The sequence below is a fragment of the Crinia signifera genome, chromosome 8 (assembly GCF_055691185.1).
Source record: "Crinia signifera chromosome 8, ASM5569118v1, whole genome shotgun sequence".
In the NCBI taxonomy this organism is placed as follows: domain Eukaryota; kingdom Metazoa; phylum Chordata; class Amphibia; order Anura; family Myobatrachidae; genus Crinia; species Crinia signifera.
Window position 1 is genome coordinate 164,364,612 of NC_139224.1, and position 17,523 is coordinate 164,382,134.

Here is a 17,523-nt window from a genome sequence, read left to right on the forward strand (position 1 = left end):
TAGAGGAGGTATCCTCGGAGGAATCCATGTGCATAGATCTAGGGGAGGTATCCTCAGAGGAATCCATGTGCATAGATACAGGGGAGGTATCCTCAGAGGAATCCATGTGCATAGAGCTAGGGGAGGTATCCTCGGAGGAATCCATGTGCATAGAGCTAGAGGAGGTATCCTCGGAGGAATCCATGTGCATAGAGCTAGGGGAGGTATCCCTCGGAGGAATCCATGTGCATAGAGCTAGGGGAGGTATCCCTCGGAGGAATCCATGTGCATAGAGCTAGGGGAGGTATCCTCGGAGGAATCCATGTGCACAGAGCTAGAGGAGGTATCCTCGGAGGATTCCATGTGCACAGAGCTAGGGGAGGTATCCTCGGAGGAATCCATGTGCATAGAGCTAGGGGAGGTATCCTCGGAGGAATCCATGTGCATAGATACAGGGGACGTATCCTCAAAAGAATCCATGTGCATAGAGCTAGGGGAGGTATCCCTCGGAGGAATCCATGTGCACAGAGCTAGAGGAGGTATCCTCGGAGGAATCCATGTGCATAGAGCTAGGGGAGGTATCCTCAGAGGAATCCATGTGCATAGATACAGGGGAGGTATCCTCAGAGGAATCCATGTGCATAGAGCTAGAGGAGGTATCCTCGGAGGAATCCATGTGCATAGAGCTAGGGGAGGTATCCCTCGGAGGAATCCATGTGCATAGAGCTAGGGGAGGTATCCCTCGGAGGAATCCATGTGCATAGAGCTAGGGGAGGTATCCCTCGGAGGAATCCATGTGCACAGAGCTAGAGGAGGTATCCTCGGAGGAATCCATGTGCATAGAGCTAGGGGAGGTATCCTCAGAGGAATCCATGTGCATAGATACAGGGGAGGTATCCTCAGAGGAATCCATGTGCATAGAGCTAGGGGAGGTATCCTCGGAGGAATCCATGTGCATAGATACAGGGGAGGTATCCTCAGAGGAATCCATGTGCATAGAGCTAGGGGAGGTATCCTCGGAGGAATACATGTGCATAGAGCTAGGGGAGGTATCCCTCGGAGGAATCCATGTGCATAGAGCTAGGGGAGGTATCCCTCAGAGGAATCCATGTGCATAGAGCTAGGGGAGGTATCCCTCAAAAGAATTCATGTGCATAGATACAGGGGAGGTATCCTCAGAGGAATCCATGTGCATAGAGCTAGGGGAGGTATCCTCGGGATGCTCCATGGACATAGAGCTTGGGGAGTCCCACAGAGGAATCCATGTGCATAGCTCTAGGGGAGGTGTCCTCAGAGGAATCTATGTGCATAGAGCTAGGGGAGGTATCCTCAGAGGAATCTATGTGCATAGAGCTAGGGGAGGTATCCTCAGAGGAATCCATGTGCATAGATACAGGGGAGGTATCCTCAGAGGAATCCATGTGCATAGAGCTAGGGGAGGTATCCTCAGAGGAATCCATGTGCATAGCTCTAGGGGAGGTGTCCTCAGAGGAATCTATGTGCATAGAGCTAGGGGAGGTATCCTCAGAGGAATCTATGTGCATAGAGCTAGGGGAGGTATCCTCAGAGGAATCCATGTGCATAGATACAGGGGAGGTATCCTCAGAGGAATCCATGTGCATAGAGCTAGGGGAGGTATCCTCAGAGGAATCCATGTGCATAGAGCTAGGGGAGGTATCCCTCAGAGGAATCCATGTGCACAGAGCTAGGGGAGGTATCCCTCGGAGGAATTCATGTGCATAGAGCTAGGGGAGGTATCCTCGGGATGCTCCATGGACATAGAGCTAGGGGAGGTATCCTCGGAGGAATCCATGTGCATAGAGCTAGGGGAGGTATCCTCGGAGGAATCCATGTGCATAGATACAGGGGAGGTATCCTCGGAGGAATCCATGTGCATAGAGCTAGGGGAGGTATCCTCGGAGGAATCCATGTGCATAGATACAGGGGAGGTATCCTCGGAGGATTCCATGTGCATAGAGCTAGGGGAGGTATCCACGGAGGAATCCATGTGCATAGAGCTAGGGGAGGTATCCTCGGAGGAATCCATGTGCATAGATACAGGGGAGGTATCCTCGGAGGAATCCATGTGCATAGAGCTAGGGGAGGTATCCTCGGAGGAATCCATGTGCATAGAGCTAGGGGAGGTATCCTCGGAGGAATCCATGTGCATAGATACAGGGGAGGTATCCTCGGAGGAATCCATGTGCATAGATACAGGGGAGGTATCCTCGGAGGAATCCATGTGCATAGAGCTAGGGGAGGTATCCCTCGGAGGATTCCATGTGCATAGAGCTAGGGGAGGTATCCTCGGAGGAATCCATGTGCATAGAGCTAGGGGAGGTATCCTCAGAGGAATCCATGTGCATAGATACAGGGGAGGTGTCCTCGGAGGAATCCATGTGCATAGTGCTAGGGGAGGTATCCCTCGGAGGAATCCATGTGCATAGATACAGGGGAGGTATCCTCAGAGGAATCCATGTGCATAGAGCTAGGGGAGGTATCCTCTGAGGAATCCATGTGCATAGAGCTAGGGGAGGTATCCCTCGGAGGAATCCATGTGCATAGAGCTAGGGGAGGTATCCTCAGAGGAATCCATGTGCATAGAGCTAGGGGAGGTATCCTCTGAGGAATCCATGTGCATAGATACAGGGGAGGTATCCCTCAGAGGAATCCATGTGCATAGATACAGGGGAGGTATCCTCGGAGGAGTCCATGTGCATAGATACAGGGGAGGTATCCTCGGAGGAATCCATGTGCATAGATACAGGGGAGGTATCCTCGGAGGAATCTATGTGCATAGAGCTAGGGGAGGTATCCCTCGGAGGATTCCATGTGCATAGAGCTAGGGGAGGTATCCTCGGAGGAATCCATGTGCATAGAGCTAGGGGAGGTATCCTCAGAGGAATCCATGTGCATAGATACAGGGGAGGTGTCCTCGGAGGAATCCATGTGCATAGTGCTAGGGGAGGTATCCCTCGGAGGAATCCATGTGCATAGATACAGGGGAGGTATCCTCAGAGGAATCCATGTGCATAGAGCTAGGGGAGGTATCCTCTGAGGAATCCATGTGCATAGAGCTAGGGGAGGTATCCCTCGGAGGAATCCATGTGCATAGAGCTAGGGGAGGTATCCTCAGAGGAATCCATGTGCATAGAGCTAGGGGAGGTATCCTCTGAGGAATCCATGTGCATAGATACAGGGGAGGTATCCCTCAGAGGAATCCATGTGCATAGATACAGGGGAGGTATCCTCGGAGGAACCCATGTGCATATAGCTAGGGGAGGTATCCTCAGAGGAATCCATGTGCATAGAGCTAGGGGAGGTATCCTCGGAGGAACCCATGTGCATAGAGCTAGGGGAGGTATCCTCGGAGGAACCCATGTGCATAGATACAGGGGAGGTATCCCTCCAGAAACTGGTATAGTGCAGGAATCACTGTGCTGGATGGGTTGTATGTTACATAGTGTACGATCAGTGTGGTTATCAGTCACATTCAGCCAGTGACACAAGTGGTTGTAGCCGTGGGCAGCATCGGAAGCCTGGCGTACTGCATTATACTGATGCCAGAATCTGCAGGGCTACTATGGGGATTGTGTATTCACAGCCCAGCGCGTGGGTCTGAATTGGGCCCTTTGACCACCTTGCCTTTGTACAGTACCTGTCATTGCATGTTTTCTTTGTTGATGTTATAAAGTGTACATGTGAATGATATGCGTATATATTATAATGTGTGTGTATATAGTATAATGAGCGTCTAAACTGGTCCATAATGACATGCTAATTTATGATGTGTTAAAACTGGTTTGGAGACAGCTCCTGTTTGGCACATTCCTCAGCCCCTACGGTGTCGGCCACACCCGGTGTAACTCCTGCCCATACTCCATATTACCACATCCCTCATAGCGTAGTACATACACATCATACACAACACATGACTCACTCTCCACAACGCAAAGTCTGTCACCGCCTGCCCTCTGACATCACCGTCCGTGGTTATTAAAGCTTTAATGTCACGTTATATTGGTTTCATGAAGCCACTTACAAGGAGGCACTTGCACTAGTCACACTTCCCACGTACTAGACATTATATAATATATAGCTGGGTATAATCTCCAAAGCTGATGTGTAATTTGCCGTTTTAATCTGAGACAGTTATATGACAGAGACATGGTGGGAAGAACGTGATACTGTGTTCTGTAGGTCTGCACACGGCTGAGTCGGCCATCTTGTGGGATGAACCAATGTTTCCATGCAGACATCCCAATCATTCACTAGCAAGTGCGACGCAAGGTGGCTCATGCCTGCTGCGCGCCTTCTCCGGTACAGGGAAGAGATGTAACCAATCAATGTAAATGTAAGGACACGTCTTCATTTCATGGCTAAATGCACACATGTGATTTTTTCCTGTCATACATGTGTTTTAGATGAAGAGAACATTGGAATTATATCATGAGGCTGAAGCGGAAAAAGAAGAACTTAAGCAACGGTGCCGAGAGCTGGACCTTCAGGTGAGAGTACATCGTATCAGGTGGTGGTATAACGTGTCAGGTGGGGGTATAGCGTGTCAGGTGAGGGTATAGCGTGTCAGGTGGTGGTAAAGCGTGTCAGGTGAGGGTATAGCGTGTCAGGTGAGGGTATAGCGTGTCATGTGAGGGTATAGCGTGTCAGGTGAGGGTATAGCGTGTCAGGTGGGGGTACAGCGTGTCAGGTGGTGGTATAACGTGTCAGGTGGGGGTATAGCGTGTCAGGTGAGGGTATAGCGTGTCAGGTGGTGGTAAAGCGTGTCAGGTGAGGGTATAGCGTGTCAGGTGAGGGTATAGCGTGTCATGTGAGGGTATAGCGTGTCAGGTGAGGGTATAGCGTGTCAGGTGGGGGTATAGCGTGTCAGGTGGTGGTATAGCGTGTCAGGTGGTGGTATAGCGTGTCAAGTGAGGGTATAGCGTGTCAGGTGAGGGTATAGCGTGTCAGGTGAGGGTATATCGTGTCAGGTGAGGGTATAGCGTGTCAGGTGAGGGTATAGCGTGTCAGGTGGGGGTATAGCGTGTCAGGTGGTGGGATAGCGTATCAGGTGGGGGTATAGCGTGTCAGGTGGTGGGATAGCGTATCAGGTGGGGGTATAGCGTGTCAGGTGGTGGTATAGCGTGTCAGGTGAGGGTATAGCGTGTCAGGTGAGGGTATAGCGTGTCAGGTGGGGGTATAGCGTGTCAGGTGAGGGTATATCGTGTCAGGTGAGGGTATATCGTGTCAGGTGAGGGTATAGCGTGTCAGGTGAGGGTATAGCGTGTCAGGTGGGGGTATAGCGTGTCAGGTGGTGGTACATCATTTCAGGTGGGGGTATAGCGTGTCAGGTGGTGGTATAGCGTGTCAGGTGAGGGTATAGCGTGTCAGGTGAGGGTACATCGTATCAGGTGGGGGTATAGCGTGTCAGGTGAGGGTATAGCGTGTCAGGTGAGGGTACATCGTATCAGGTGGTGGTATAGCGTGTCAGGTGGGAGTATAGCGTGTCAGGTGAGGGTATAGCATGTCAGGTGGCGGTATATCGTGTCAGGTGGGGGTATAGCATGTCAGGTGGGAGTATAGCGTGTCTGGTGAGGGTATAGCGTGTCAGGTGGGGATATAGTGGGTCAGATGAGGATATAGCATGTCAGGTGAGGGTATAGCGTGTCAGGAGAGGGTATAGCGTGTCAGGTGAGGGTATAGCGTGTCAGGTGAGGGTACATCGCATCAGGTGGTGGTATAACGTGTCAGGTGGGGGTATAGCGTGTCAGGTGAGGGTATAGCGTGTCAGGTGAGGATATAGCGTGTCAGGTGAGGGTATAGCGTGTCAGGTGAGGATATAGCGTGTCAGGTGAGGGTATAGCGTGTCAGGTGAGGGTATAGCATGTCATGTGAGGGTATAGCATGTCAGGTGAGGATATAGCGTGTCAGGTGAGGATATAGCGTGTCAGGTGGGGATATAGCGTGTCAGGTGGGGATATAGCGTGTCAGGTGAGGGTATAGCGTGTCAGGTGAGGGTACAGTGTGTCAGGTGAGGGTATAGCGTGTCAGGTGGGGGTATAGCGTGTCAGGTGGTTGTATAGCGTGTCAGGTGGGCATATAGCGTGTCAGGTGGCGGTATAGCGTGTCAGGTGGGGGTACAGCGTGTCAGGTGGGGGTATAGCGTGTCAGGTGAGGATATAGCGTGTCAGGTGAGGATATAGAGTGTCAGATGAGGATATAGCATGTCAGGTGAGGGTATAGCGTGTCAGCAGAGGGTATAGCGTGTCAGGTGAGGATATAGCGTGTCAGGTGAGGATATAGCGTGTCAGGTGAGGGTATAGCATGTCAGGTGAGGATATAGCGTGTCAGGTGGGGATATTGCGTGTCAGCAGAGGGTATAGCGTGTCAGGTGAGGATATTGCGTGTCAGGTGAGGATATAGCGTGTCAGGTGGGGATATAGCGTGTCAGGTGAGGGTATAGCGTGTCAGGTGAGGATATAGCGTGTCAGGAGAGGGTATAGTGTGTCAGGTGAGGATATAGCGTGTCAGGTGAGGATATAGCGTGTCAGGTGAGGGTATAGCGTGTCAGGTGGTGGTACATCGTTTCAGGTGGGGGTATAGCGTGTCAGGTGGTGGTATAGCGTGTCAGGTGAGGGTATAGCGTGTCAGGTGGGGGTATAGCGTGTCAGGTGGTGGTACATCGTTTCAGGTGGGGTATAGCGTGTCAGGTGGTGGTATAGCGTGTCAGGTGAGGGTATAGCGTGTCAGGTGAGGGTACATCGTATCAGGTGGGGGTATAGCGTGTCAGGTGAGAGTATAGCGTGTCAGGTGAGGGTACATCGTATCAGGTGGTGGTATAGCGTGTCAGGTGGGAGTATAGCGTGTCAGGTGAGGGTATAGCATGTCAGGTGGCGGTATAGCGTGTCAGGTGGGGGTATAGCATGTCAGGTGGGGATATAGTGGGTCAGATGAGGATATAGCATGTCAGGTGAGGGTATAGCGTGTCAGGAGAGGGTATAGCGTGTCAGGTGAGGATATAGCGTGTCAGGTGAGGGTATAGCGTGTCAGGAGAGGGTATAGCGTGTCAGGTGAGGATATAGCGTGTCAGGTGAGGGTATAGCGTGTCAGGTGAGGATATAGCGTGTCAGGTGGGGATATTGCGTGTCAGGAGATGGTATAGCATGTCAGGTGAGGATATAGCGTGTCAGGTGAGGATATAGCGTGTCAGGTGAGGATATAGCGTGTCAGGTGGGGATATAGCGTGTCAGGTGGGGATATAGCGTGTCAGGTGAGGGTATAGCGTGTCAGGTGGGGGTATAGCGTGTCAGGTGGTTGTATAGCGTGTCAGGTGGGGATATAGCGTGTCAGGTGGCAGTATAGCGTGTCAGGTGGGGGTACAGCGTGTCAGGTGGGGTTATAGCGTGTCAGGTGAGGATATAGCGTGTCAGGTGAGGATATAGAGTGTCAGATGAGGATATAGCATGTCAGGTGAGGGTATAGCGTGTCAGCAGAGGGTATAGCGTGTCAGGTGAGGATATAGCGTGTCAGGTGAGGATATAGCGTGTCAGGTGAGGGTATAGCATGTCAGGTGAGGATATAGCGTGTCAGGTGGGGATATTGCGTGTCAGCAGAGGGTGTAGCGTGTCAGGTGAGGATATTGCGTGTCAGGTGAGGATATTGCGTGTCAGGTGAGGATATAGCTTGTCAGGTGGGGATATAGCGTGTCAGATGAGGGTATAGCGTGTCAGGTGAGGATATAGCGTGTCAGGAGAGGGTATAGCGTGTCAGGTGAGGATATAGCGTGTCAGGAGAGGGTATAGGTAAGGATATTGCGTGTCAGGTGAGGGTATAGTATGTCTGGTGAGAATATAGCGTGTCAGGTGAGGATATAGCGTGTCAGGTGAGGGTATAGCGTGTCAGGTGGGGATATTGCGTGTCAGGAGAGGGTATAGCGTGTCAGGTGAGGATATTGCGTGTCAGGTGAGGATATAGCGTGTCAGATGAGGATATAGCGTGTCAGGTGGGGATATAGCGTGTCAGGTGAGGGTATATCGTGTCAGGTGAGGGTATAGCGTGTCAGGTGAGGGTATAGCGTGTCAGGTGGATGTATAGCGTGTCAGGTGGTGGGATAGCGTATCAGGTGGGGGTATAGCTTGTCAGGTGGTGGGATAGCGTATCAGGTGGGGGTATAGCGTGTCAGGTGGTGGTATAGCGTGTCAGGTGAGGGTATAGCGTGTCAGGTGAGGGTATAGCGTGTCAGGTGGGGGTATAGCGTGTCAGGTGAGGGTATATCGTGTCAGGTGAGGGTATATCGTGTCAGGTGAGGGTATAGCGTGTCAGGTGAGGGTATAGCGTGTCAGGTGGGGGTATAGCGTGTCAGGTGGTGGTACATCATTTCAGGTGGGGGTATAGCGTGTCAGGTGGTGGTATAGCGTGTCAGGTGAGGGTATAGCGTGTCAGGTGAGGGTACATCGTATCAGGTGGGGGTATAGCGTGTCAGGTGAGGGTATAGCGTGTCAGGTGAGGGTACATCGTATCAGGTGGTGGTATAGCGTGTCAGGTGGGAGTATAGCGTGTCAGGTGAGGGTATAGCATGTCAGGTGGCGGTATATCGTGTCAGGTGGGGGTATAGCATGTCAGGTGGGAGTATAGCGTGTCTGGTGAGGGTATAGCGTGTCAGGTGGGGATATAGTGGGTCAGATGAGGATATAGCATGTCAGGTGAGGGTATAGCGTGTCAGGAGAGGGTATAGCGTGTCAGGTGAGGGTATAGCGTGTCAGGTGAGGGTACATCGCATCAGGTGGTGGTATAACGTGTCAGGTGGGGGTATAGCGTGTCAGGTGAGGGTATAGCGTGTCAGGTGAGGATATAGCGTGTCAGGTGAGGGTATAGCGTGTCAGGTGAGGATATAGCGTGTCAGGTGAGGGTATAGCGTGTCAGGTGAGGGTATAGCATGTCATGTGAGGGTATAGCATGTCAGGTGAGGATATAGCGTGTCAGGTGAGGATATAGCGTGTCAGGTGGGGATATAGCGTGTCAGGTGGGGATATAGCGTGTCAGGTGAGGGTATAGCGTGTCAGGTGAGGGTACAGTGTGTCAGGTGAGGGTATAGCGTGTCAGGTGGGGGTATAGCGTGTCAGGTGGTTGTATAGCGTGTCAGGTGGGCATATAGCGTGTCAGGTGGCGGTATAGCGTGTCAGGTGGGGGTACAGCGTGTCAGGTGGGGGTATAGCGTGTCAGGTGAGGATATAGCGTGTCAGGTGAGGATATAGAGTGTCAGATGAGGATATAGCATGTCAGGTGAGGGTATAGCGTGTCAGCAGAGGGTATAGCGTGTCAGGTGAGGATATAGCGTGTAAGGTGAGGATATAGCGTGTCAGGTGAGGGTATAGCATGTCAGGTGAGGATATAGCGTGTCAGGTGGGGATATTGCGTGTCAGCAGAGGGTATAGCGTGTCAGGTGAGGATATTGCGTGTCAGGTGAGGATATAGCGTGTCAGGTGGGGATATAGCGTGTCAGGTGAGGGTATAGCGTGTCAGGTGAGGATATAGCGTGTCAGGAGAGGGTATAGTGTGTCAGGTGAGGATATAGCGTGTCAGGTGAGGATATAGCGTGTCAGGTGAGGGTATAGCGTGTCAGGTGGTGGTACATCGTTTCAGGTGGGGGTATAGCGTGTCAGGTGGTGGTATAGCGTGTCAGGTGAGGGTATAGCGTGTCAGGTGGGGGTATAGCGTGTCAGGTGGTGGTACATCGTTTCAGGTGGGGTATAGCGTGTCAGGTGGTGGTATAGCGTGTCAGGTGAGGGTATAGCGTGTCAGGTGAGGGTACATCGTATCAGGTGGGGGTATAGCGTGTCAGGTGAGAGTATAGCGTGTCAGGTGAGGGTACATCGTATCAGGTGGTGGTATAGCGTGTCAGGTGGGAGTATAGCGTGTCAGGTGAGGGTATAGCATGTCAGGTGGCGGTATAGCGTGTCAGGTGGGGGTATAGCATGTCAGGTGGGGATATAGTGGGTCAGATGAGGATATAGCATGTCAGGTGAGGGTATAGCGTGTCAGGAGAGGGTATAGCGTGTCAGGTGAGGATATAGCGTGTCAGGTGAGGGTATAGCGTGTCAGGAGAGGGTATAGCGTGTCAGGTGAGGATATAGCGTGTCAGGTGAGGGTATAGCGTGTCAGGTGAGGATATAGCGTGTCAGGTGGGGATATTGCGTGTCAGGAGATGGTATAGCATGTCAGGTGAGGATATAGCGTGTCAGGTGAGGATATAGCGTGTCAGGTGGGGATATAGCGTGTCAGGTGGGGATATAGCGTGTCAGGTGAGGGTATAGCGTGTCAGGTGAGGGTACAGTGTGTCAGGTGAGGGTATAGCGTGTCAGGTGGGGGTATAGCGTGTCAGGTGGTTGTATAGCGTGTCAGGTGGGGATATAGCGTGTCAGGTGGGGGTACAGCGTGTCAGGTGGGGGTACAGCGTGTCAGGTGGGGTTATAGCGTGTCAGGTGAGGATATAGCGTGTCAGGTGAGGATATAGAGTGTCAGATGAGGATATAGCATGTCAGGTGAGGGTATAGCGTGTCAGCAGAGGGTATAGCGTGTCAGGTGAGGATATAGCGTGTCAGGTGAGGATATAGCGTGTCAGGTGAGGGTATAGCATGTCAGGTGAGGATATAGCGTGTCAGGTGGGGATATTGCGTGTCAGCAGAGGGTGTAGCGTGTCAGGTGAGGATATTGCGTGTCAGGTGAGGATATAGCTTGTCAGGTGGGGATATAGCGTGTCAGATGAGGGTATAGCGTGTCAGGTGAGGATATAGCGTGTCAGGAGAGGGTATAGCGTGTCAGGTGAGGATATAGCGTGTCAGGAGAGGGTATAGGTAAGGATATTGCGTGTCAGGTGAGGGTATAGTATGTCTGGTGAGAATATAGCGTGTCAGGTGAGGATATAGCGTGTCAGGTGAGGGTATAGCGTGTCAGGTGGGGATATTGCGTGTCAGGAGAGGGTATAGCGTGTCAGGTGAGGATATTGCGTGTCAGGTGAGGATATAGCGTGTCAGATGAGGATATAGCGTGTCAGGTGGGGATATAGCGTGTCAGGTGAGGGTATAGCATGTCAGGTGAGGGTATAGCGTGTCAGGAGAGGGTATAGCGCGTCAGGTGAAGGTATAGCGTGTCAGGTGAGGATATAGCGTGTCAGGTGAGGGTATAGCGTGTCAGGTGAGAATATAGCGTGTCCGGTAAGGATATTGCGTGTCAGGTTTGGGTATAGCGTGTCAGGTGAGAATATAGCGTGTCAGGTAAGGATATTGCGTGTCAGGTGAGGGTATAGTATGTCTGGTGAGAATATAGCGTGTCAGGTGAGGGTATAGTATGTCTGGTGAGAATATAGCGTGTCAGGTGAGGGTATAGTATGTCTGGTGAGAATATAGCGTGTCAGATGAGGGTATAGTGTATCGGGTGAGGCTATGGCATGTCCAGTGAGATTATAGTCTGTCAGATGAGGATATTTTTCATTATTATTGTTTATTTATATGGCCCCACAAGGGTTCCGCAGCAGAATACATAAATGAGTTAACAAATAACTTATTACAGTACAAGACAATTTAGGACCAGTACATGCTAAATAAAGACAGTTCCCTCAGGGGACAGGACACTGAAGCAATCATCAGGGTGGCAGAGATATATTTCTTAATAAAGGCACATGAGGAGAGAGGGCCCTGCTCGTGAGAGCTTACATTCTAAATGGGAGGGGCAGACAGACAGGGGTGACACAGAAGGGGTAGCAGTGAGCATAAACAGAAGGTTCGGATGAGAGATGGTCGGGTTTTATGCAGGAGGGTGGGAAGATGATCAGCTCATTCCTGGACAAGCTAAGTTTAAGGAAATATGAGTAAGGAGAGAGGGAGAGAGATCAGGAGAGGATTATCAGTATAGATGTGATAGTGGAAGTGGAATGAGGGGATGAGCTCACCCAGAGAGGACGTATAGCGAGAGAGAGAGAGAGAGAAGTAGAGGACCAGACCTTGGGAGACACCTACTGCCAGTGGTAGTGCAGGACAGGTGGAGCCATTAGAGGTACAGCTGGGCATTTTCAATACTGACAGTACAAATACAAGCACTGATGGTGATACTGAAGGTTTTTTTATTAAGTCTGAATATCCAGATTAAGCAGCAGGAGTAGGATGTTGTGAGGTGCAGGGAACTCACTCAGAGGAGTCCTCTGGTTGTCAGAGTTGTGGTTGTTTTCTCTCCTTCTGTTTCACTTCGGTGTAACGCCGGTATAATTGGTATAATTGGCTGATCCAGATCTGAATCTTACTTTGGTTAAATATTATACTATATATTATACGGCACAAACAATGTATTTACAGATTCATAGACAGCTCGTTTCTTATTTTACCAGTTTATATCATAAGAAATAAATGCGAACCAGCGTAACACTCTCTGATTATGACTAATAACGACGTGTGATAGGACGGGGTGGATGCATTTGTGTCGGAGCCCCCTGTATACTACATGTCGGAGACCCCTGTATACTGTAAGTCGGGGGCCCCCTGTATACTGTGTGTCTGCTGCCCCCTGTATACTGTATGTCGGAGCCCCCTGTATACTGTGTGTCTGCTGCCCCCTGTATATGTCGGGGGCCCCTGTATACTGTATGTCGGAGCCCCCTGTATACTGTGTGTCGGAGTCCCCTGTATACTGTGTGTCTGCTGCCCCCTGTATATGTCGGAGCCCCCTGTATAGGTCAGAGCCCCCTGTATATGTTGGAGCCCCCTGTATACTGTATATCAGCGTCCCTTGTATACTGTTTGTCTGCTGCCCCCTGTATATGTTGGAGCCCCCTGTATATGTCGGGTGCCCCCTGTATACTGTTTGTCTGCTGCCCCCTGTATATGTTGGAGCCCCCTGTATATGTCGGGTGCCCCCTGTATACTGTTTGTCTGCTGCCCCCTGTATATGTCGGAGCCCCCTGTATACTGTATTTCGGAGTCCCCTGTATACTGTATGTCTGCTGCCCCCTGTATATGTTGGGGGGCCCCCTGTATACTGTGTGTCTGCTGCCCCCTGTATATGTCGGAGCCCCCTGTATACTGTCAGGGGCGAATTTAGGGGTCAGGCGGCCCTTAGGCACAACATTTTTGTGCCCCCCCTATTTTAATGTAATCATATATGTATATACATTGTTATTTATATATTTCATTAAAATGTAACTGTAGCCCACCTTAATATTTTTTTAAGCACTCTGGACTGCTCACTGTACAGAGGACCCGGAGGGAGGCACTTATTAGTACAGTGATTAGCACAGTGTCTCCGTCAGTCTCTCTCCGGCTCACACACTGTGACTGACTGAGTGCAGGGAGGATCTGCGCGCTGATCAGCTCAGCTGCTGGATACACAGCTTCCAATAGACTGTGTGTGTAGAGTAGCCAATGGGCGGGAGCCGGCAGCAGTGAGCCTGAGCCATTTCTGGACGCGCAGGGGGACCGTCGGACCCAGCCACTATGCGGTGATGTAATGTGAATGGCAGAGTGGGTGGGCAGTGGCGGGTGACGAGCGGCGCTGCCGCCGACATATGATAATTCATGCGCTAGTCACTCGCCGCTGCCCACCCGCTCTGCCATGCTGCTATTTAACAGAATGTCAGCCTGCCTGCTGCCCTTAATTAGTGCCGCCCTGAGGCCGGTGCCTCACGGGCCTAGGCACAAATCCGGCCCTGTATACTGTATGTCGGAGCCCCCTGTATACTGTGTGTTGGAGTCCCCTGTATACTGTGTGTCTGCTGCCCCCTGTATATGTCGGAGCCCCCTGTATACTGTGTGTCTGCTGGCCCCTGTATATGTCGGAGCCCCCTGTATACTGTATGTCGGAGCCCCCTGTATACTGTGTGGTCGGAGTCCCCTGTATACTGTGTGTCTGCTGCCCCCTGTATATGTCGGAGCCCCCTGTATACTGTATGTCGGAGCCCCCTGTATACTGTGTGTCGGAGTCCCCTGTATACTGTGTGTCTGCTGCCCCCTGTATATGTCGGAGCCCCCTGTATAGGTCAGAGCCCCCTGTATATGTTGGAGCCCCCTGTATACTGTATATCAGCGTCCCTTGTATACTGTTTGTCTGCAGTCCCCTGTATATGTTGGAGCCCCCTGTATATGTCGGGTGCCCCCTGTATACTGTTTGTCTGCTGCCCCCTGTATATGTCGGAGCCCCCTGTATACTGTATGTCGGGGGCCCCCTGTATACTGTATGTCGGAGCCCCCTGTATACTGTATTTCGGAGTCCCCTGTATACTGTGTGTCTGCTGCCCCCTGTATATGTCGGAGCCCCCTTTATACTGTATGTCGGAGCCCCCTGTATACTGTATGTCGGAGTCCCCTGTATACTGTGTGTCTGCTGCCCCCTGTATATGTCGGAGCCCCCTGTATATGTCGGAGCCCCCTGTATACTGTGTGTCTGCTGCCCCCTGTATAGGTCGGAGCCCCCTGTATAGGTCGGAGACCCCTGTATATGTCGGAGCCCCCTGTATACTGTATGTCGGAGCCCCCTGTATACTGTATGTCGGAGTCCCCTGTATACTGTGTGTCTGCTGCCCCCTGTATATGTCGGACCCCACTGTATATGTCGGAGCCCCCTGTATACTGTATGTCTTCTGCCTCCTGTATATGTCGGAGCCCCCTGTATACTGTATGTCGGAGCCCCCTGTATACTGTGTGTCTGCTGCCTCCTGTATATGTCGGAGCCCCCTGTATACTGTATGTTGGAGCCCCCTGTATATGTCGGAGCCCCCTGTATACTGTATGTCGGAGCCCCCTGTATATGTCAGAGCCCACTGTATACTGTTTGTCTGCTACCCCCTGTATATGTCTGCTGCCTCCTGTATATGTCGGAGCCCCCTGTATACTGTATTTCGGAGTCCCCTGTATACTGTGTGTCTGCTGCCCCCTGTATATGTCGGAGCCCCCTGTATACTGTATGTCGGAGCCCCCTGTATACTGTATGTCGGAGTCCCCTGTATACTGTGTGTCTGCTGCCCCCTGTATATGTCGGAGCCCCCTGTATAGGTCGGAGCCCCCTGTATAGGTTGGAGCCCCCTGTATATGTCGGAGCCCCCTGTATACTGTGTGTCTGCTGCCCCCTGTATAGGTCGGAGCCCCCTGTATAGGTCGGAGACCCCTGTATATGTTGGAGCCCCCAGTATACTGTGTGTCTGCTGCCCACTGTATATGTCGGACCCCACTGTATATGTCGGAGCCCCCTGTATACTGTATGTCGGAGCCCCCTGTATACTGTATGTCTGCTGCCTCCTGTATATGTTGGAGCCCCCTGTATACTGTATGTCTGCTGCCTCCTGTATATGTCGGAGCCCCCTGTATACTGTATGTCTGCTGCCTCCTGTATATGTCGGAGCCCCCTGTATACTGTGTGTCTGCTGCCTCCTGTATATGTCGGAGCCCCCTGTATACTGTATGTCGGAGCCCCCTGTATATGTCGGAGCCCACTGTATATGTCGGAGTCCCCTGTATACTGTGTGTCTGCTGCCGACTGTATATGTCAGAGCCCCCTGTATATGTCGGAGCCCCCTGTATACTGTGTGTCTGCTGCCCCCTGTATATGTCAGAGCCCCCTGTATACTGTATGTCGGAGTCCCCTGTATACTGTGTGTCTGCTGCCCCCTGTATATGTCAGAGCCCCCTGTATACTGTATGTCGGAGCCCCCTGTATATCTCGGAGCCCCCTGTATAGGTCGGAGCCCCCTGTATAGGTCGGAGCCCCCTGTATAGGTCGGAGCCCCCTGTATATGTCGGAGCCCCCTGTATAGGTCGGAGCCCCCTGTATATGTCGGAGCCCCCTGTATACTGTATGTCAGCGTCCCCTGTGTACTGTGTGTCTGCTGCCCCCTGTATAATTCGGAGCCCCCTGTATACTGTATGTCGGATCCCCCTGTATACTGTATGTCAGCGTCCCCTGTATACTGTGTATCTGCTGCCCCCTGTATAATTCGGAGCCCCCTGTATATGTCAGAGCCCCCTGTATACTATGTGTCTGCTGCCCCCTGTATATGTCGGAGCCCCCTGTATATTTCGGAGACCCCTGTATATGTCAGAGCCCCCTGTATACTATGTGTCTGCTGCCCCCTGTATATATCAGAGACCCCTGTATACTGTATATCAGCGTCCCCTGTGTACTGTGTGTCTGCTGCCCCCTGTATATATCAGAGACCCCTGTATACTGTATATCAGTGTCCCCTGTGTACTGTGTGTCTGCTGCCCCCTGTATACTATGTGTCTGCTGCCCCCTGTATATGTCAGAGCCCCCTGTATATATCAGAGACCCCTGTATACTGTATGTCAGCGTCCCCTGTGTACTGTGTGTCTGCTGCCCCCTGTATAGGTCGGAGCCCCCTGTATATGTCGGACCCCCCTGTATACTGTATGTCAGCGTCCCCTGTGTACTGTGTGTCTGCTGCCCCCTGTATACTATGTGTCTGCTGCCCCCTGTATATGTCAGAGTCCCCTGTATATATCAGAGACCCCTGTATACTGTATGTCAGCGTCCCCTGTGTACTGTGTGTCTGCTGCCCCCTGTATAGGTCGGAGCCCCCTGTATATGTCGGACCCCCCTGTATACTGTATGTCAGCGTCCCCTGTGTACTGTGTGTCTGCTGCCCCCTGTATATGTCTGACGCCTGGTTTGGTGATGCACAGTGTGCAGTCTGCTGTGTGTAGCGACACGTAGTTACAGCACTATGTAGACACTGTGGATATAGATTTTGTTTTGTTTTAAAGTAAAGTCTATTTGTTGCTTTGACTGTATTATATATACATTGTAGCACTTCAATCATGTGGCTGGTTAATGAGTAACGCGGTAATCAGACATTCTGATCGCATTAGCCAATACTGCTGTCCTTGCTCCGTGTCTCCTCGCTTTGTATGTGCTGCCCTTGAAGTGGGCCGTGGCTCTGTCATTTCTAACATTGCCCCTTACATAAGGATAACTCGTTACACAACTGCCCCATACAGCTGGTTGTATAAGAGCCTGCAGCGATAGCTCAAAGTCAAAGCATAAAGTGAGCACTCTACATTACGGACTCACTGTCATTAACGCCTCCTTACTCTACATTACGGACTCACTGTCATTAACGCCTCCTTACTCTACATTACGGACTCACTGTCATTAACGCCTCCTTACTCTACATTACGGACTCACTGTCATTAACGCCTCCTTACTCTACATTACGGACTCACTGTCATTAACGCCTCCTTACTCTACATTACGGACTCACTGTCATTAACGCCTCCTTACTCTACATTACGGACTCACTGTCATTAACGCCTCCTTACTCTACATTACGGACTCACTGTCATTAACGCCTCCTTACTCTACATTACGGACTCACTGTCATTAACGCCTCCTTACTCTACATTACGGACTCACTGTCATTAACGCCTCCTTACTCTACATTACGGACTCACTGTCATTAACGCCTCCTTACTCTACATTACGGACTCACTGTCATTAACGTCTCCTTACTCTACATTACGGACTCACTGTCATTAACGCCTCCTTACTCTA

At 51.5% G+C, this 17,523-nt stretch overlaps 1 protein-coding gene across 1 annotated transcript in view; it reads left to right on the top strand.

Moving 5' to 3' along the window:
• The window catches only part of HOOK1 (hook microtubule tethering protein 1), a 70,175-nt gene that overhangs the window by 21,267 nt on the left and 31,385 nt on the right, over positions 1 to 17,523 (top strand). The window contains exon 8 of the mRNA XM_083157629.1: positions 4,404 to 4,487. Coding sequence (XP_083013755.1) covers positions 4,404 to 4,487 — 84 coding nt within the window. The remainder of the gene's footprint in view (positions 1 to 4,403; positions 4,488 to 17,523) is intronic.